Genomic DNA, 22093 nt, shown 5'->3' with positions numbered 1-22093 from the left:
GCAGATCCTGCCTCTTAAACCTGGTCGATTTCTTTGAAACAGTCACCAAGGCCATTGACGAGGGAAGGTGGTCCACACAGCCTACCTGGACCTCGCAAAAGCCTTCGATACAATACCCCACTCGGGCATTATAGATAAGCTCACCAGCTTAAATATAAACCCCTATATCACTAGATGGGTTGCAAACTGGCTCAAGGACAGAACCCACATGGTTAGAATTGCTGGAGCCATGTCAGACTCCAAACCAGTTACAAGTGGCGTCCCACAAGGCTCAGTCCTGGGACCTCTCTTGTTCGGTATATATTTCTCGGGTACAGGCCAACACGGAAGGACTGTGGCTGACCAAGTTCGCAGATGACTGCAAACTGGGCGCCATAATCAACTCTCCAGCCGACACAAGCATCCTCCAAAAGGGCCTCATAGAAACAGACAACTGGTGCCAGAGCCATGGCCTCAAGCTAAATGCCAAAAGTGTATAGTCATCCCTTTGGCAAAAACAAAGTGCCCACAAATTACCACATAGGTGGTAATCCATTAAGTACAGAAGAAGTCATTAGGGACCTGGGGACCCAAGTTGATAGCAATCTCTCATTTGACAACCACGTGGCCAAAGTGGTTAGAAAAACATTTTATATAGCCCACCTAATCATGAAGGGATTCACATCTAGATCAGGGAGGTCATCGTGCCTCTTTACTCATCCCTCATCAGGCCCATAATTGAGTACAATGCCCCTTTTGGGATGTACCTTACCAGACACCTGCAGCAACTGGAAAGACCCCAAAAGTATCTCACCAAGAGGATCAAAGGGCTCAAACAGATGCCATATGCTGCCCGGTTAAAGAAACTCCAGCTCTACTCAGTGGCATACCGCCTGCTCAGAGGCGATCTGTGCCTGACGTATAAAGCCATGTCCAACCCGGAATTAATGGACATGCTGCACCTCAGAAAATCCAAATCCCATCGAGCTACGCGCTCGAGAGACTTGAACCTCAGCAATGAAATAAACAGTACATGCTGGAGGGACAGATTCATAACCCAGAGGCTCCCTTCACTCTGGAATAAAATCCCAGTTCAGGTTAGGCAGAGTCCCACATTGACTCTCTTCAAGAGGAATCTTGATGAGTGGATGAGAGATCGTAGGTTTACCCCGGCTATCACTTCTGTGTCACTGTTAGACAGAGGCACAGTATACTAACCTCAAAAAAAGGCATAGCAAAATTAATTTAAAATGGGTGGCGAAAGCCAAACACACTCTGGCTAGGCTTATAAATGCCCTAGGGCAGATAGCCTAGTATGAACCTATGAACCTATGAACCTATGACACTCAGAAAAGGATCCAAGCCCAAAGGCCTTAGAGATGATACAGTCTGCTGAAAGAAGGTCCAAGTACAGGCACACAACCAAGGATCATGTGCATTCTGGGGAGGAATTTTGTGGCCACATCTAAAAAAATTATGAAAGCTCTTCTCTTGCATGTCTTGCTTAAACATGTCCAACAACTTTACCACAAGAGAAAAAAAAAAACACCACATCAACTAACTGTAACCAAGTATCTAAGCGTAACTTTTAATTTTAAATGTTATTTTTGTTTATTTATATATATACAGACACATTTGCACTATATTTGGTTTTCAGCTCCATGTTTCTAAAGTATAGCCAAACAATTCACTTACGCTGTACTGATGACGTCAGAAGGCCAAAACATACCATGTCTACAGCTAATAGTGTTTGGTCATTTTAGCCTGAATGTTCTCATAAAGACTTAAAAAGTAAAATGTCATGGGCATTCAGAAGCCATGTAGTTGAAACACTGGCATGTGCTTAAGGGATATATCCCATGAGCCTTCACTGCAGGATGTTTAGGATATTATGCAGTAAAGATTTTAGAATGGTTGGGTCTCTTTCAGTTTTACTGAATGGTACGTCTGTGCGTTTTTTTTTTACTCTTTGGTTTTCTTATATAATATATGTATATGTATATACACACCATTTTGTAAAGAGTAGGGCAACGTCTGAACAGAAAAAGAAGATAAAGAAAAATTAGAAAGCCAGGCTAGTACAATATTCTCAAAGGAGCTTAACTGGCACAAGCAATGTTAAAATAAGCAGAAACATCAAACAAATGGAAAATGAGCACTTTGCTACTGCTGTGAATCATTCTGTGTCCAATCAGAATGGTGGAAAACATGATCTGGGGAGAGAATAGCCTAGGAAGACTGTATGTGGGACAAATTCAGAAAGTAGCATGAGGCTAGGAGTTTTAGAATCAGATCCAAAAAGCAGCTATAACCCAACAGCTGGATCAGAAAAAGATTGGATGTTAAGGATCCCTGACTATTTTTAGGTTCACCTGGTTTTGAAATATGAGAATAAACTGGTCTTGAGGGCTGTAAATGTAACATGTACTACAACTTTATTTAAAACACATCAATGTAACAGTGCCAACTCCACAACTTTGATGTTTTACACTTTATGATACCTAAAATAATGTGGGACTAGACAAAGGCCCAAGCATTGGAACAGCTTGTTAGGATGTTAGGGAATGAACGGAATGAACAGCTAAGGCCAGACACCCATCCTCACTCAAGGCACTCCTTAAAAATGGAAAACATCGATATCTGTGCAGTGACTGAGACCTGGTTCAAGGCTCCAGAGAGCACCCCTGCACTACCAGGCTATAACTCATACCACACTTTTCGGCCATGTAACCTGGACCGGAACACCAAAGGCGGAGGTGTGTCCATATTCATTAAGGGTATCCACACCTCCAGGCTAGTTGCTCAGCATAATGCATCCGAGGTCATCCAAGTGCAACTAACTCTGGGCAAAACTGCAATCCAAACTGTAGCTTGCTACAGATCCCCCACCATGCCCAGGATTCCCACTCCTCTTTTCTTGATGTACTGGAAAATATTAGGGTTCAACCAAACACCCTAATAATGGGCGATTTCAACTACCCCACCATTAACTGGGAAAACTACTCATGTACCAACTCCTTCACTCAACGCTTTCTGGAATTCATAAACTCCAATGCCCTAGATCAACTTATCCACACCCCCACCAGGGGCAACAATATCCTAAATCTAGTCATTACCAACATGAGTGACCGGTGTTCGACACCTGAAGTCAACGCCTCATTGGTCCGATCCGACCATAAGCTAATCACCCTAGATAGCCACATTCTTCCCGCACCCCCCCATTAAGAAAACCACTGTAAAAAATTTCTCCAAATCCAACTTCATGCTTCTTAAGACAGAAGTGGTGAACTTCATGACATCCATGCAGATGGACAATACAGTTATGACTACGGAATCCTACACAACTGCACTTTATAAGCACTTACACGAGTGCATGGATCATGCTATCCCAAACAGAACCAAGACACTATCCTTCAAAAAAAGGAAGCCAATCTGGTGGTCCCCTGCCATAAACAAACTGTACAACAGAGGGAAGAAACTATTGCAAAAGAGAGTAAAATCCCATGAGTGGAGAAGCTCCCTGGTCAGCCTCAGTAAGAAGCTACGATCCCTGAAAAAATCCTCCAAAGCTAGTTATTAAAACAAAATTGCCACTGATTCTGAAGACAGCCACAAAGCATTCTATAGCTATGTCAAGAATCTCAATGGCAACACTCAGATCTGCTCTGAGTAACAGCACAATGACAGTAAATATACAGACGCAACTGATATTGCCAACATCCTGGCAGATAGGTTCAGTGCTAACTTTATCCCCCTCTCACCCCCTAAAGGGCCCATCTCTATACCGGACAAATGCAAAGTTCCTGTAATCACGGCTACACAAGTAAAAACCAAACTCTCCAAAGCCAAGAACACAGCATCCATGGGACCAGATAACATCCCAGGGTGCGTTCTACACGAACTACAGAACGAACTGGCACCCCACCTAAGTATCATGTTCAATCATAGCCTCACCTCAGGCTTTGTGCCTCCTGAATGGCGCACAGTGACGGTTATCCCACTCCACAAGGGGGGAGCCACCAAAGACACTGGGAACTACCACCCCATTAGTCTGACGAGCCTGGTCTGCAAGGCCATGGAACGTATCATCATGGAACTTATAAACAAAGACATTGGTAATCTCCAAACTCTGGACCCCACCCAGTTCAGGTTTGTAAAAGGCAGATCATGTCTCCTAAACCTGATAGACTTCTTTGAAGCAATCACCAAAGTCGTAGACGAGGGTAAGGTGGTTCACATAGCCTATCTAGATCTTGCCAAGGCTTTCGACACCATCCCCCACTCTGGAATTATAGATAAACTCACTAAACTAGGTATAAATCCCTATGTCACAAGATGGGTTGCCAACTGGCTCACTGACAGAACCCACACTGTGAAAGTAGCAGACTCCAAATCCGACTTCAGACCAATGACAAGTGGAGTACCACAGGGTTCAGTCCTGGGTTTTCTCATGTTTGGTTATCTACTTCTCTGAAGTACAGGCTAACATAGAAGGTCTTTGGCTAACGAAGTTCGCAGATGACTGCAAACTAGGAGCCATAATCGAAACTCCTAACGATGTTGACATCCTACAAAAGGACCTCACTGAGACAGATGCCTGGTGTCAAAGCCATGGCCTCAAGCTCAATGCCAAAAAGTGCATTGGTATCCCCTTTGGTTAAAAACTCTGTACCCATGAACTACAACATAGGCGGTAGTATACTTAACACCAAAAGTGTGATAAGAGACCTTGGGACACAGGTGGACAGTAGTCTCTCCTTTGATAATCACATCGCCACAGTAGTCAGGAAATCCTTCTACGTGGCACACCTCATCACAAAAGGTTTCTCAACCAGAAAAAAAGAGGTCATTGTTCCCCTCTACTCATCACTCATTAGACCCATTATAGAGTACAACGCCCCTTTTGGTATGTACCTCACAAGACATCTACAACAACTGGAAAGGCTGCAGAAATACCTCATAAAGAAGATTACCATCCTCAAAGAGATGCAGTACGCAGACCATCTCAAAAAACTCCAGCTTTACTCCGTCGCATATCGCCTACTCAGAGGTGATCTCTGCTTAACATGCAAAGCTATGTCAAACCAAGAGCTGTTGGACATGCTCCACTTAAAGAAATCCCAGTCCCTCTGAGCTACACGCTCTAGGGACCTAAACCTTGTCACCACAATAAACAGAACATGCCGGAGGGATAGATTCCTGTCCCAGAGACTTCCCATACTCTGGAATAAACTACCTATCTATATCAAACAAAGCTGCTCATTAGCACTCTTCAAGAAAAATCTTGACGATTGGATGGGAAATAGGAAATTCACCCCGGGGATCACTTCTGTGGCTCTGCTCGACAGTGGCACAGGAAAATAATTTTCTTGGGTGGCAAAAGCCAAGGTACCTTTTTGGCTGGGCTTGTATAGACCCTAGGGCTAATAGCCTAGTACCTACCTCTGAAATATGAGTACTGCCACAGAAGCATTAATTAGAGGAAGGACTGGTAATGCAGCCACCATGCATAGTGACTCAAGAGGAAGAACATTAGCCCAACAGAATAACAAGTGTGAGGCAACCTGTACTGTACTAACTTAAAGTAAAAGGCAAAGCACTCTGCTTTCCATATAACAGGAAGTGGGCAACAGTAGCACACAAAATAATCTCTACCAACAAGTAAAAGCTAAAATCCCAGGCTCTTGCCTTCCTCTCTAGTGTCCTTAAAGAACTGCGCTATAGAAGACCAAAAGGGGCTAATTAGAAATAAGGGAAAAAAAGGAACATGGACAACGGTACTTAAAAAGTTACTGCAGCATTATTTTTTTTTATAATGCACCTTTAGATATTACTGTTTTGGTGGGCCCCAGCCTTGTGGGAATGCTGCAGCAAAAATAAAATGTCACTTAAAGCTTGCTTTTATTAATGCGTGCATTCTTCTTCTGTATTACTAACGTGCGTTGGCTCTAGATTTGTACAGAGGATCATTTACATACTCTTAACGTTTTGTGTACCTTTGGAAAATTTGATTTCATCTGTACTATCATTCCTATATCATGCAAGCAAAGTACATATGATGTTACAATGTACTAAGAAAGTAGTCAGATTACTCTTACATCATGCAAACCTAACAAATACAGTGTTCACATTATTATGTAATATGAAGGTAGTGATACAAGACAGGTCCATCAAGTTGCCAGCAGTTGTCTATGAGCAGAAAAAGGTTATATACCACAGTGACAGATCTGTTTTTGCAGTTTTATCTCTATCACCAACAGACTAAGACAGCATGACACCTAAATCTTTCAGGGTTAACCCTCTCTAGATATCAGCCAGGCCATATAAAGTGCAGCACTAAACAACATGCCTCAAGGGAGGGAAAAGGGAGGGATGGTGATGGAGATGAAAATGCCAACTCAAACCTACAGTTATAAGCCTGCAGCTTTTGCATCTCCTTGAAAAATGTGATGTGCAGGTATGTGTACCAATGGCCCAAAGAGGGCATCTGGTCTCTCTTGAATAAACAAGGAAGTCTGGGCTACACTGTAACCATCAGGCTTTGTGATGATGTGCTGATAAAGGCTGCACAAATCAATCTCTGGCCTGAGGTCGTTTGTCTTTTCTACTATCAAAATGAACTATGACTAAAAGCTCTAGGCCTTTCTGGTCTGCTGGGACCTCTTGTATGTCTCTTGTCAGAAGCAATATGTGGGCCTCTATCTTGGTGTTAGTTCTCTGACAGGGTAGAATGTCTAGGAAAGGAAGATACTGTGGTTTGGAGGCAGACCAGAAAGAAGCAACCTCTGAATATTGCATTTTGGACTCACGGGCTGCATGAGATGGCCTGCCACAGAGACAGGTAGAGTGACAGATGACCACTGACTGCCTCAAGATGGGAGCACCTGGGCAAGGCCTGTGCTCCCTTGTTTATAAACTCAGTTTTCACTGCTGGGTCAGACAGCATGGTTTCACTAAATGGGTGTTCATCTATCTGGTCATCCTGGTTTTGTCAAATTCCAAAAGGTGGAGCCAAAAGTGGGGATAGACAGCCAGTCCCATGTCTGCCACCCTAGCTGAACTAGCCCACAGCACTGTGGGCAAGATGCACTGTCTGGTTAGTGATTGAACCAAGGACTGACATCTGGGGCAGCAATTTAGTTTTGAAGTCAGAGTCTGTCAGCCCTTCCAAAGTACAGTTTCATCATTCTGATCTCCTTTAAACCTCAAATTATGCACCATGCAGTTTAGTCTCCTCAAGGAGAAACTGGAAGACAAAACACTTGCTACCCTTGTCTGTCCACTGCAAGTGACTCTATTAGAGAGATGGATAGCTTTGGTCTAGGTTCAGGGGCTTTTTCTTTAACAGTAGCCAAGTATGGTTCATCAATAAGTTCTGTGACCAGACAGGATAGTCCTTGGATTTTATGGGGCCTCTTTGGGGTAGTTGCCACACACTGGGGTTCTTTAACACTTTTCAAATAACTAACTAATCCAGCTCATCATCTGGCAGAACCACCAAGGAAGACTAACTGGGATACCAGAAAGCATCCACAAGGATGGAATCTGACTCAGAGGGGGTGTTCTGGGGCCATTTAGTTTTCACCTGGATGAATCCCAATGTCTCCCCAAACCTGCGGCCATCAGACATAAGACAAGAAGAGTCTGCTATCTGATCATCATCCTTGTCTGGGTAGAAGGCTCATCAGGGGGATTTAAGTGTTTTCTCTTGCACCCCTCCTCACCATTCAGGCCTCTCAGCTGAGGATGCCAAACAGGGGAAATGTGAGAACCAGACACCAACACAATGAAACATCCTGTCAAGACCCACACACCTGACATGTCTGCACTGGCCAGGAAGGACAGAATGGTGGAAACAGCAGCTGAAGGAAGTCCATGTGACATAACCCAAGAATAACTACTAAGGGTGGCTAATGCAAAGAAGTCAGGAGTGTCTCCAAACCCAAGGTTGAGGCTGCTGGTCCTGAGGAATCAAAGCTAGACGAAGCCAGACACAAGACCAAAGTCAAGATCGATCCCAACTTCAAGATTGACTTACTGATGCTGACCATCAAGATCAAGGCAGCCACTGGCAGCCTGGACTAAGTGTGTTGCCTTGACCTGGACTGTTGCAAGGCTGACTGCTCAGGTGGAATACTAAGCCCTGAAATTAATGGTGCCGGGGAATGCCACAGCATACTAACTCCTGCTGCTCTCATACACACTAGCCTTGAAAGAGCAAAAGCCAGCAACACTTGACTTTGACAGCAAGGCTGACAGCAAAGACACCAAGGTTAAGAGTACTGATGATTTTGACAATATAAGGTCAGCAAACTGACCTCCATGGAATTGGGGTGTGAAACAACCCCAGTGAGAAAAGATCAGGATCTAGATCACAGCAGCTAAGCAGGGAAGATGTCTGAGACTTCTACGTCATCAGTGGAAGATACCTGAAACCACTTTTGCTGGATACAAAAAAATACTTCTAATATCCTTTTACAGTCCAGCTGGACTGACAAAGCTCTTTAGTACATGACAGATGATGATGATGACCAAACGGGGGGGGTATTGAGCTTGGGGCCATATAACAAAGGCACACTTTCAACACGGAGAACTGGGGCGGGGTCTTTTCAATGGAGCTACCCCTTCAATATACTGATAAGATTTGGGAGGAGTATGATCTACCAAAATCTCATCCTGAGCTATAACAGATTTGGCTGGTATAGACACATCACTGGATTTTGTTTTTTGAGAATCATGCTGTTACCTCTTAATTTGATTAAAGAAATGATCCTTGCAGGTGGAAGGGAAGACTCTTGAAGAGGACTCAACAGCAGCAGCAGCAGCAGGGATAGCCCACAGTTTTTCCAGGTCCATAAGATTCTCTTTTCTTCATGGTGGATGGCTTGACAGTAGCTCATATTTAATGCTCTTCCCAGAAATCCTCCTAATCCAAACCATTTACACACTTAACATGCTGTCCTGGGGTGGGATTTCTGTATCACACTTACATTTTCTGAGGAAATTGTAGACCTGGTTCTTATTCATCCTGATACAGCTACAAAAATTATGCTACACACAGAAAAAGCAAACAGAAAAGACAGTGCAGAATGATGTTTAAATAGGAAACCTAACTAGGTAACAATACTTGAGGACTGAAAAATGATTTACAAAAACAAAAACAAAAAAACGACCTGAAAGACTATCAGAAATCTAGTGATTTGCTATCTGAAGCCAAAAAATAGAAATCATTTCCACAAATAGTAACAATTATATTCAGTAGACAGAGGATAGTTCCTGGTGTACTGTGACTTTAATGCGACTAAAGAGAAATGGATATGGGTACTAACAAGGTTTTAGTTACTGGGATAACTAATTCCTATCAGTCCTGGTCCGACTGGTTACAGAGGTGAAACACCCAATGACAGATGTGACACTTGTGAAGGAAATGAACAAAGAAATGACGGTTTCAGCTGACTGCAAGTCATAATGCAAGTTCATACAGAAAAAAATTATGATGATGAACTTTTATGGTCTTTTTCACTGGCCAATGAATACTATCAGGCAGTTAATGACACGTGGAGCTTACCTGTATTTCAGCAAATGTTTCTGCACTGATTCATGAGAGTCTGTTAGAAAAAATAGGCGATACTTAGATAAGTAAAAAACATAATTAGGGAAAGAGACAAAAAGAGAAATAAATGGAAAGCACTCAAAAGGATAGCAAGGCAAACATGGAGAACTCTTCAGAATCATCTGAGTCCACTTCTAAACACCACTTGAAGTAACACAATAAAACAACTAGAAAGAAGTCTTACTAAAAATAGTAAGAGAGTAAACACACCTGGGAGGAATACACTGGACAGAATACTTTTACAAGGAACCTACAGAGACTAAAGAACTATTATGGGTAATAGAGCTGACATTTAATAAACAAAAATGGTAAATAATGAATCTTGAATAAAGGAACCTGGAAGAACACAAGTGGAGAATGGCAAAACCCAAACAGGAAAGAGCGACAAGACAGACAGATGTAAAGTTAATTACAGAAAGCGATCACTCTGAAGGGTTCAGATTACATAATAAAACAAAAGAGCAAATTAGGCTTGTCCAACAGTTCTTATTAGATTATAGGTTTATATTTGTAACTTATCTCACTATAATAAAAACATGATTGCATGCTGCCTATGCATAAACAGTGAATAATAAACACCACATAAAAAATGTATATTTGCACAAGCTTGTAACCACTGTACCTGAGACGATGTGTGCACAACACCTGGGGAAGCCAAACTTGCCTGACTGGTTGTGCTCTTGTCCAAAGAATCAACTTTTTCATATGTCCTTTTTTGTCTTATAACATCTTGTTGTATCAGTTGATCATTATTGTCACCTGCCCTAATATCAGTTGATACTGGTCTGTACAAAGACCTGTTGCTAGCTGTAATGTCATCTCGAGATACTTGGACATAGTGCAGCTTCAGCTGTTCAGATGTCAGCCTGATTTTGTTACTGTCGACAGAACTGGAATTCTGCATCATGTCTATATCCACACATGCCTTGCTTCCCTGGTTTGCGGCTGGTTTGCCAACAAACTCCCGCATTTCTGCAATCAGTTTATCATTTAATGCATTGAGTTCACTACTGCTCCCTACTGAACCAGGTCTTCCATTGGCTACAACTTGTCGCCTTCCTCTCCGCTTCCTCAAACTTGGAGAAGGGCCAGTTGAGTAACCAGAGTCTTGCTGACTTACAACAGTAGGATATTCCTGAGACTGAAGACTACTTTGCCGACTATGATGAGCCTCAATGTTCTTTAGAACACTGGCCTCTAGGGCCTTCCGAGATTGCTTAAAACTGTCTTTTGTCAATAGTTGTCCAGTCTGTGGTTTAACTGTTCCATTTGGAGAATGTGGCCATCTGTACACCTGCTCAATACTGACCATGTGCTTGATGCACTCTCTACCTGCAGGGCTGTACTCTGTAGCTGAAGGAGTTCTGCGATGTTTCATGAAATCTTGTTGATGAATACCTGAATTCTGTAGCACCTTTAGAGACTGCAACTGCTTTTGACAGCTGTGAGTTGGTGTCATCTGAGGAGATGATGGCTCACTGCGATGGACTGCCTCCATGTCCATCTCAAGTGGTGGTTCATCATAGATTGGAGACTCTATACATGGTTCATCATAAACAGGTGGAGAAGCACCACACCTTGGAGACTGAGGCTGCGGTATGCCAGTCTGACTTCTTTGAGGTGACTGGTAATTTGCACCATTGGAAAGTACCAGTAAGAAGCCTCCATTTTCAGTCTTTTTAACGTGCATTGACTTGCTGGTGTCTGCAGACATGGAGACCGATTTAGCTGCTAAGAGAGTTTGGGTGAACTGTTGTGGCTGAACACATCCTGTTGGCTTTGTAAGCAAAGTATTAGGATACGTTGCAGGAAGGCTACTCTGCAATTGAGGATCACTGCTGGCGGCTGAGACTGGTTTTCGTACACTGTTTACTTTAACCAGCATGGCTGCTTTAGTCCCTGGAGCAGGCTGCCACATGATATGTGTTTCCCTTTAAAGAGATAATACAAGAAATCAGTACAGACAGAAAAGTAACAAAAGAAAAAACACAGAAGTACTGGCCAAATTTTACTGTTTAAAATAAGAGCACTTTATATTATTACCTCAAGCCTAACTTCTTACCTTAAGCAAGTCACTTAACCACACATTGCTCCTTGGTTGCCCTGAAAAAGGACTGTGTGTCCAGTGGGCCTACCTGGTTAACAAATAGGTATTATTATTATTATTATTATTATTATTATTATTATTATTATTAAGTATGGACTGTTTCTTTTGTACCCATTACATACCATTTTCTTAATGGAAATATGTTGTACTTGAACTCACATTTTCTTTAGTCCCCCTAACAATACTATCAGAAGAGACTCTCAAAGAGAATCAAGCAGACGTTTGCATGTTTGCATTCAAATCAGCTTTACATTATTAAGTACTACATGATGTAAAGGTGCAGTTAGGGCATGAGATGCATTGTGTAAAGCACAAACTACTTGGCACTCAAGTAACTAGCATTTTTACATTTTGATACTAGAGTACATGGTACACTTAAAGCCTCCTGAAGTATACCACATACCGGGTTTCAAAGATGCTTGTCTTGTTTTGAAGATATGTAGGTACAAGTACTATAGATTAAGATTAAAACATTATTTGTCAATATAAACCCAGAGTGACTATTTACAGCTTTACGATTACCTAGGAAAATTACAAATGAAGGCAGTGCTCACCATATCATCTGATCTTCAAGAGGACCCTTGCAGTGAGTTTGCATTAGGGAATTTTTTGCTTACTATCTTCCAAGACTCTTCAAACTTTTCATCAAGGTCACCACTCTGGTGGAGTAGATGAATAAAGCCCTAATTAAAGCCCAGTTGAACCAGGTTCAATTACCGGATCAGACAACTGATGCAGCAGCAGCAACAGGGAGGGATGGGTAGGCGTGCCTGTCCAGGGTGGGAAGACGTTTGTTGATGACGCTTCCTTACGGGAGGTGTGGTTCAAAGAGGGGAGTTGTTCTTCGATGAATCAGCAGGCATAGGAGGCAGAGCAGAAAGTGGGTAGGGTATCTATAAGAACCTACCCGGACTGTAGCAGAGACAGACAAGTCTCTAGGATTCCCTTAGGATCCAAGACTGGCCCCAGCAATACAGGATTAAGTCTGGGGGTAGGAGACAAGCTGGTAGATCCATCATGGACATGGAGCTCAGGAGGCCAAGGCCAGTGAAAATTATGTCACAAGGTGACAAAAAAAAAATTCTCACCAAGGTCCATGCCAAGAAAGGGGTACTCCACTCCTCAACCCATGCAAACATCCTCACACCTTGGTTAAGGGATGCAATTCTTTCCCAAACCTCCAATTCTTTACCTTCCTTAACCAAATACCATCTGGAAAAGTAATTCAATACCAGAAGATTAAACACCACCTTGAAATACAGTTATTAGTCAAACCTCCAGGGGAAGTTCAGAGGACATTTAACTAAAACACCCATGGAACAGACAGTAGGAATACATCACTAATTGCAGATGGCTGTCTGTAAGATCAGATGATATACTAACTGCTTATCTGTAATATTTTATCTGTATCTAATATACAACTGGGAAGAATCTCAAGCAGTCAGGCACTATAACCCTCAGAAAGATAATGAACACAAACAAATTAAAGGTGGATGCCCTGCAGGAAAGCCTTGTCCTGAAATGTATGGCCAGGTGATTATGCTTGGTGTACACTGGAAGAAAAGACCACTGACTCCACCACAGAGAAACAAGAAGCAGGCAGAGCCATAATCACTCTAATGGACTGAATTCTGACTGCATTAACAAGTAATGACCATCTGCTGATGGCAGAAGACAATGCACTGGACAAGTTATTTAGAAATGGTCTGTTCTTTACAGCAGAATCGGTGTCCATGGCAAAAGAAACAAAATACTTCTTACAGTCACGTATTATCTGAGGTAGAAGTGCTACTCAGTAAGTGCCCCCAGAGTTTTCAAAATCACTCTTTTCAATTGAGCACATCCAGAAAAAGACTGGGAGCTTTTGTAGATTGGTTTGGTGACTTATCTAACAACATTTTGTACTGTGACTGGTGGTTGGCCTCAAGGTACACTTGATTGTTATGGAAAACTAAGTAAAATTTCGTACATTTTTAAATCAGAGACACAGAAATTGTCACTATGACTAACAGTTTGTCTTCCAAGAAATACAATTCAGGTATGCTGAGCCAGCCAGTTAAAGGAGCAGAAGTGACATGTAAACCATAAACCTAACGTCCTAATGGGGAAAGAATTCTTGAAAGAGGCCAAATATGAAGGATTCCCATCAAGAGCTGCTTAACCAACCTGTGTTAAACCACAATCCTGCCCCCAACCTACTCATCAAAGACTGAAAGGACTGATACCTGGGGCCATAACTGCACAGAAGTTGAGACCCACATCAAACAAATACCTCATACAAAACAGTTCCCACAGAAATAGATTTTAAAGAAATAAAACAAATCCTTACCAAAAGGACAGCCTTTTCTATTTTGTCTTGCTGACAGGTCTGGTAGAAGGCTTTCTTCATGATATCGAAGACTTTGGAAACTAAGACAGTGAACCTGGAAGCAGCAGGCAAGCTACTAAACAGCCAAACCTTGAGGCAGTAGCAGTTATTAACCTACAGAAGTAGGGTCTCCCATTACCTTTAGCAGAACTGTAATTCTGAATGTCATAGATCAAATAACTAGGAATCAAGGTCTTCTGAGCTACCAGGGTGCGACAAGGATGACCCTTGGCTTTATCAGCCTGAGTTTTGCCAATACTGAAGGCATTACAAAGAACGGGAGGTACACAAGAAGAAAGTATTTTATTCTACATAGGACAGATTTAGTTGCTACGACTGTCCTGAAGAAGAGAAAGATGAACCTTGGAAAAGCAAACAGACCCATATCTTGCTAACCCCAAAGCAAGAGAATGGGGTATGGACTTTATGTCTCTTGCCTCAGAACTTGTAGACGCTGTGTGTTTGGATATTCTTGACTTTAGATATTTTTTTTCTGTTGATAGTATGCTGCTTAGATTACATTAAGTATATCTATACTTTACAAATATATATACGCGTGCGCACACACACACTATATGTGTGTGTGTGTATATATATATATATATATGTATATATATATATATATATATATATATATATGTATATATATATATATATATATATATATATATATATATATATATATATATATGTATATATATATATATATATATATACTCTGTAATACATGGTTATGTTACATATTACCTAGGGGGATGGTGGGTGATGTGTGGCATACGCTGCAGGATTACTGAATGAGTCTTGATGACTCACTTGGCTTGTGGCTTGTCATGTGATGGCTTGCTTGCATCAGTAACACAGAGAGCTGTGTGAACAATAATTTTATTACTGGCAGGGTCTCTCCCAAGGTGCAGTGGTCTTAGCTGAAGTGCCACACTAAGACAAACCTTTACATTGGGCAGAAGCAGTTTAAGACAGCACTGGCAGACATGGATAACATGTTGCTGGCAACAGCATTAATGTTATCTGCATGGAAGAAAGGTCTGGCAATATGCATCCATATTATGCCATGAAAATTCTATGTATGGATGGATAGTGGCATTCACAGTGACCGTGTTGGAAGAGAAGCCCCCCAGACAAGAAAACACAAAATGAGCTATTGGGGAAAGATCAGAACAACCTTCACTGTGAAAGTGGAGTATATGCCGTGGTTGGATTAAAAACCTTTGGCTCATCAAACTACTGATGCTGCTGTGCATGAAATAAGGGTCAAATGCTGCAAACATGTCTTACAAATTGGGCCATGGAACATACAAATTATGAGCCAAAGAAAGGTGACTACAGTCAAGAATGAAATGGAATGTGAACAGCTTGATCTGCTGATAGTCAGTGAACTAAAATTCCCTAGTATCAGATACTCTAAACTGATGTACACAAATAATTCTACTCTGAAAAAGAAAGATGAAGTGGAAAAGGAGAGATATTTACAGCTCCATAGGTTCAAAGGACAATACTAGGCTATTGGCCGGGAGGCCCTTAAAGCCTAGCCAAGAATTTCGCCCATGTTCCCACAAAGTCAGCACCTGTTTCCCCTGTCCAGCATGGACACAGGTAGGATCCCAGGGGTGCATTTTCTTTTTCCCATCCAGTTGTCCAGGTTCCTTTTAAAGAAGGCTAGTGAGATACTCTGCTTGACACAGAGAAGGAATCTATTCCACAGATGCGGGAGTCTTTGAGAGACAGATCTATCCTGCAAACAAGTTCTATTAAAGTCACAGAACAGGTTGAAGCCTTGCATGTGGGTTGCACGAGTGGTGTTTGACTTATGGATATGCAGCAACTCCATTAAGGCTGTGTCTGAGATGGCCTTGTATGCCAGACACAGGTCACCTCTGAGCAGTCTGCACGAGACTGAATAGAGGGACAGGGCTTTTAGCCTAATTTGTATAGGATAGGTGTTTCAGAACCTGGAATTTCCTGGTCAGGAACCTCTGTGGTTTCTCCAGCTGCTGCATGTGCTTGGCAAGGTACATGCCAAAGAGGACATTGTATTCAATAATGTCTGATAAGGAAGGAGTATAGGGATGTTATGACCTCCTTGTTCCTGGATGAAATACCCTTACTTATGATGTGGGCCATGCAGACAGCCTTCTGTACAATGGAGGCAATGTGGTGGTCAAAAGTCAAGTTGCTATCAACTTGGGTGACCAAGTCCCTCATTACTGATTGCGTGCTTAGTATGTTGTTACAAATGTGATAATTTGTGGGGATGTCATTTGCCACAATGGGGATAATGATGCATTTCTTGGCATTCAGCCCAAGGCCATTCTTCTGGCACCAATCATTAGTTTTGGCAGGGCCCTCTTGGAGGATGTTCACATCACTAGGAGAATTTAAGACAGCACCCAGCTTGAAGTCATCTGCAAACTTGGTCAGCCACAGACTACTGCTTTTGGCTTACACCTCAGAAAAGTATATCCCAAACAGTACAGGCCCCAAGACCAATCCTTGGGGTACGCTTTTCATTATGGGTCTACTACTACAGGTGCGCCTAAACACCACACTTCAATGAAAATAAAAAATAAATATACCACCAATGATAGAATGGCACCAATAATTTATTCATGTAAAACATCCAAGATGAGTGCTTTCGTCTCAACCAAGGGACTTCTTCAGATCTAAAGTAATTTAATGCTTGCTCACAGTTTATAGCCACAAAATTCAACTGTTAACCAATTAAAACAGAACAATTAATAAATTAAAGAAACACTCTCAGTCACTTAAAATGAAGTAAAATAAACCATTCAAACAATAAGTATTCGTTGTAATAATAGCAACTTTTTCTTTGAGAACAGGTTTCATAGGTTCATACTAGGCTATCTGCCCTGGGGCAATTATAAGCCTAGCCCGATTCTGTATGGCTTACGCCACCCCTTGATTTGAGTATACTGTGCCCTTTTTAAGGTTTAGTTTACTGTGCCTCTGTCTAATAGTGACACGGGAGTAATCCCTGGGACAAACCTACGATCCCCCATCCACTTATCGAGATTCTTCTTGAAGAGATTCAGTGAGGTGCTCTGCCTCACATGAACTGGAATTCTATTCCAGAGCGAAGGGAGCCTCTGGGTTATGAACCTGTCCCTCCAGCAAGTTCTATTTATTTCTGTGCTGAGGTTCAAGTCCCTCGAGCGTGTGTCTCTATGGGATTTAGATTTACTGAGGTGGAGCATGTCCATTAATTCTGGATTTGACATAGCTTTGTATGTCAGGTATAGATCGCCTCGAAGTAGACGGTATGCAACTGAGTAGAGCTGGAGTTTTTTTTAAACGAGCAGTATATGGCATCTGTTTGAGACCCTTGATCCTCTTGGTGAGATACTTTTGGGGTCTTTCTAATTGCTGCAGGTGTCGGGTAAGGTACATCCCAAAAGGGGCATTGTATTCCATGATGGGCCTGATGAGGGATGAATAAAGGGGCACGATTATCTCTCTTGATCTAGATGTGAAACCCTTCGTGATGAGGTGGGCTATGTAGAAGGTCTTTCTAACCACTTTGGCAATGTGGTTTTCAAAGGAGAGACTGCTATCAACTTGGGTCCCCAGGTCCCTAATAACTTTCTCTGTACTTAATGGGTTTCCGCCTATGTGGTAATTTGTGGGCACATTGTTTTTGCCAAAGGGTATGACTATACATTTTTTGGCATTTAGCTTTAAACCATGGCACTGGCACCAGTTATCTGTCTCTGTGAGACCTTTTTGAAGGATGTTTGCGTCAGCTGGAGAGTTGATTATGGCGCCCAGTTTGCAGTCGTCTGCAAACTTGGTGAGCCATAGTCCTCCCACGTTTGCCTGTACCTCGGAAAAGTATATACCGAACAAGAGTGGTCCCAGGACAGAACCCTGTGAGACGTCACTTGTGACCGGTTTAGAGTCTGACATGGCTCCAGCAACTCTCACTCTGTGGGTTCTGTCTTTGAGCCAGTTTGCGACCCATCTTGTGACATAGGGGTTTATATTTAAGCTGGATAGCTTATCTATGATGCCCGAGTGGGGTATTGTGTCAAATGCCTTTGCAAGGTCCAGATAGGCTGTGTGGACTACCTTCCCTTCATCTATGGCTTTGGTGACTGTTTCAAAGAAGTCAACCAGGTTCAAAAGGCAGGATCTGCCCTTGACAAAGCCGAACTGGGTAGGATCTAGTGTCTGTAGGTCCCCAATATCTTTGTTTATGAGCTCCATGATGATCCTCTCCATAGCCTTGCAGACTAAGCTAGTCAGGCTTATGGGGCGATAGTTTCCAGGGTCCGTAGAGGCTCCACCTTTGTGGAGTGGGACCACTGTTGCTGTACGCCATTCTGTGGGCACATATCCTGTAGTGAGGCTGAGATTGTATAGCTGTTTTATTTGAGGGATTAGTTCCTCTTGTAGTTAATGTAGGACACAACCTGGGAAGCCATCTGGTCCCATGGAAGCAGTGTTTTTTGCTTTGGAGGGGGCAGCCTTCACCTGAGCATCTGAGATGTTTGGGAGGCAGCCCTCTGCCGGGATAGATACTTGCTCTTTTGGGGGGGGAGGGGGTGGAGAAGTTTGCACTGAACCTGTCTGCCAGGATATTGGCAATGTCTGTGGGTTCAGTGTATTTTTTGTCGTTTAGAATCAACTCGGAACAAGTCTGGGAGTTGCATCCCAGGTTGCTAACATAACTGAAAAAAGCCTTATGACTGTCTTTGGTGTCCTGTGCAATTTTTCTCTTGAAGCTGGCCTTGGAGGATTTTATGAGGGATCGTAATTTTTTGCTAGTACTGATCAGAGATGCCTTCTCTATTAGGGATTTTGCTCTATCATGTAGTAGCTTCCTCCTTCTGTTGTACAGTTTATTTATGGCAGGGGTCCACCAGACTGGACGCCTGCCTTTGGATGATTGGGTCTTGGTTTTGTTTGGGATAGCATGATCCATGCATTCCTGGAGATGTCCGTAGAATGCATTTATATAGGATTCTGCAGTTTGGGCCATAGTTTCCACTGGCCCTGGGGCCTTGAAGGATTCCACTTCAGTTTTGAGAAGTGAGAAGTTCGCTTTTGAGAAGTTTTTCACTGTGGTTTTCTGGGCTGGGGGTGGGGTCGGGATGTGGACATCCAGTGAAATTAATTTATGGTCTGATCTTACCAATGAGGGATATACTTCTGGTGTGGAGCATAGAGTCCCCATGTTGGTAATGATCAGGTCTAGTATGTTGTCCCCTCTTGTGGGAGTGGTGACTAGTTGTTTCATGGCATTAGAGTTTATAATTTCCAGGAATCTTTGGGCTAAGGTGCTGGGGCTTGAGTAGTGCTCCCAGTCAATGTTTGGGTAGTTGAAGTCGCCCAATATAATGGTTTTCGGAGAGATCTTCATGTTCTCCAATGTTTTCAGGAAAGCCGAATGGGATTCCTGACTTTGAGAGGGTGGTCTGTAGGATGCTATAAACTGAAAAGCAGTCTTGCCCACTGTTAGTTGCACATGGATGGTCTCCGATACCCGTGCAATGCCACTAACCTGGAGGTGTGGATATCCTTGATAAATATGGAAACTCCCCCTCCTTTTGTGGTTCGGTCCGGGTTTTGGGGCCGAAAAGCATGATATGAGATACAGCCTGGTAGTGCTGGGGTGCTCTCTGGAGCCTTGAACCAGGTTTCTGTCACTGCACAGATATCGATGTTCTCCATACTGAGGAGAGCTTTGAGTGCGTACATCTTGAGGTTAAGACTTCTGGCGTTTAGCAGCATTACCCTTAGTTTCTTGTTCCTTGTGCTGTCTATGGGGGTGGGTTTGACTTTTGAGCCTTGCCTAAAAAAGGCACTATGGGGGTGGCAAGAGCCTTTGCCAATATCCGAAAGCCCAGTGGTGACAGGTGCAAGCCGTCCCTAGCTAAGCAACGTGGCTTGTCGAGCATGTTATCCCAGGCTGACAGACACTGGATCCCCTTTGAATGACACCAACATTTTAGCCAATTGTTAAAATCGATCATTTTGTCTTTGTACTGTGGCATCATTCTAGGTGAGGGTAAGATGCTGCTCAAGGTCAGGGTCATATCAGCCTGGGCTACATGATCAGAGAGCTCCTCTATGTCTCTTTTCATGTAGTCCAGGGAGGAACGTCTCAGGTCATTCACACCAGCATGTACAATGACTGAGTCATATTTGTATTTGCTTTGGAGTGACCTGAGTGTTTGCGTTATGTGTCGGATCCTAGCACCCGACAGGCAGCTCACCGTGACCTTCTCTTTATTCAGCCCGGTGAGCGGGACGTCAGTGTGTCTGACAATAGAGTCACCTATAACAAGAGTATCAGGTGTGTTATTCAGCCTTAAGGGCTGTGGCTGCTTGGCACACTGACTTTGTGGGTTATGTGTTGTGTGTGTTTTGTTTTGAGGTAGCGTTTGCTTGGATGTCTGCTTTGGAGGTCTCTGTTGCTTAGGTAGATTTTTATTTAGGGCCTCCGAGTATGTTTTTGTGTATTTATGTGTTTGGTTCGCTGATGTGGTGGGACTATGTGATACTGGAATTGTGTTGTGTGAGGTTATCTTCTCCTCCTGACTGGTTACACCAGTTTTGAGATGAGAGAGCTCAGCCTCCAGTTTGGCTAAATAGTTGCATCTCTCACATATATTTGAACCTGTTTGGAGGAGGAGAGGGTTGTCCGTGTACATGAGACAGTTGTAACATTGCCTCAAAATTCCCAGATTCACCAGCTGGACTGGAGAGGAAACCATTGACTGACCTTTGGACATGCTAGAGTAATAGGGAAACTGAATTTAAGATGGACCAATAGAGGACAGGATAATCATAAAGAGTATAAGAGTAAGTAGTGCTTATGGTTTAATAGTGCTAACTTGTAGGATTACTTAATTGGACCAGTGAAGGGCCTTAGAATGAGAATATGGTGTTTAAATTGAGAGCTAGAGCAGTTCTAAGGGAAAAAGTGAAGAGCAGACTTTGTGGAGCCAGGAATAGTTTAAACCCAATTAGGCGGCGCTGCCCGTTGTTGTGCTATGCTCAAAACCGCGCAAAACCACGCAAAAGAGGGTTTTAAGAGAGGAAGATGAAGGAGTTTTGGAATTGACCCAAAATGGCCAATAAAACTACAGTTTCAAGTCAGTAACCACTCCCACAGGGGCAGGCAGGCTGCTCAATGTTTTTCACTGCCACTGATCAACAGAGAGACTTTCCTTTAGCCCAAGCAAAAAATGGCCTCACAGAAACTTACAAACAGTTCAAGAACAGCAAGCCTGTAACTGAACTTTTTTAAATCTCAGAAAAGTGGGAAAAAAGCAAGATTTTTTTTGTTTTTGTTTTTGCAGAGATAGCAGAGGTTCACAAGTATCAACAAGTTATAACAGTGCAGTAAATGACCCCACACAAGAGTGCTAGGCCAAAGACAGATAAAATGCAAGACATGTCACAGACACATATTAATTTAAACCAGGGGCAAAATAGCATTTAATCTTAGCTGCCATATAAGTTCTGTTTTTACAAGCGTGAGCTTCCAATCACCACCTCTAACATTCTGTTTAACCACTTCTAGAATAACAAAATTGTACCCAGTGTAGTTTTAACAATTCAAGGAGTGCTTATATAAAGCACTAGTCTCTTTTTTTGTCCTGATGTCATGAAGGTGTTCGTAAATCCTGTTCTTGAGAGTTCTTGAATCATGTAGGACGCAGCCAAGGATGTTGTCGTGTCCCATGGAGACTGTATTTTTTGCAGTTGAGAGGGCACTAAAGACCTGCTCCCTGGTGATGAGGGGAGGGGGACAGGTGCTGGGGATGTACTGGTTTACTGATGGGGGGGACGGGGGGGTGAAGTTTTCACTGAACCTGTCTGTCAGCAAGTTGGCTATATCTACAGGGTTTGTGTATGTGGTGTTCTTGACCACCAGTTCAAAGCAGATTTGGGTGTTACCTTTTAGTTTGCAGACATATGTGAGGAAGGCCTTGTGATTGGCCTTAGTGGACATAGCCAATTTTGACTCAAAGTTATCCTTAGA

The 22093-nt window shown here is 42.7% G+C and overlaps 1 protein-coding gene across 1 annotated transcript in view; it reads right to left on the bottom strand.

Moving 5' to 3' along the window:
• The window catches only part of LOC122817032 (rho GTPase-activating protein 39-like), a 1890542-nt gene that overhangs the window by 913598 nt on the left and 954851 nt on the right, over positions 1 to 22093 (bottom strand). The window contains exon 3 of the mRNA XM_044090164.1: positions 10215 to 11523. Coding sequence (XP_043946099.1) covers positions 10215 to 11523 — 1309 coding nt within the window. The remainder of the gene's footprint in view (positions 1 to 10214; positions 11524 to 22093) is intronic.

The sequence above is a fragment of the Protopterus annectens genome, chromosome 12.part0, assembly GCF_019279795.1.
Source record: "Protopterus annectens isolate FY-2018-M chromosome 12.part0, PAN1.0, whole genome shotgun sequence".
In the NCBI taxonomy this organism is placed as follows: domain Eukaryota; kingdom Metazoa; phylum Chordata; order Ceratodontiformes; family Protopteridae; genus Protopterus; species Protopterus annectens.
The sequence above is the reverse complement of the archived record's forward strand: the minus strand, read 5'-3'. Positions and strand labels throughout refer to the sequence as shown.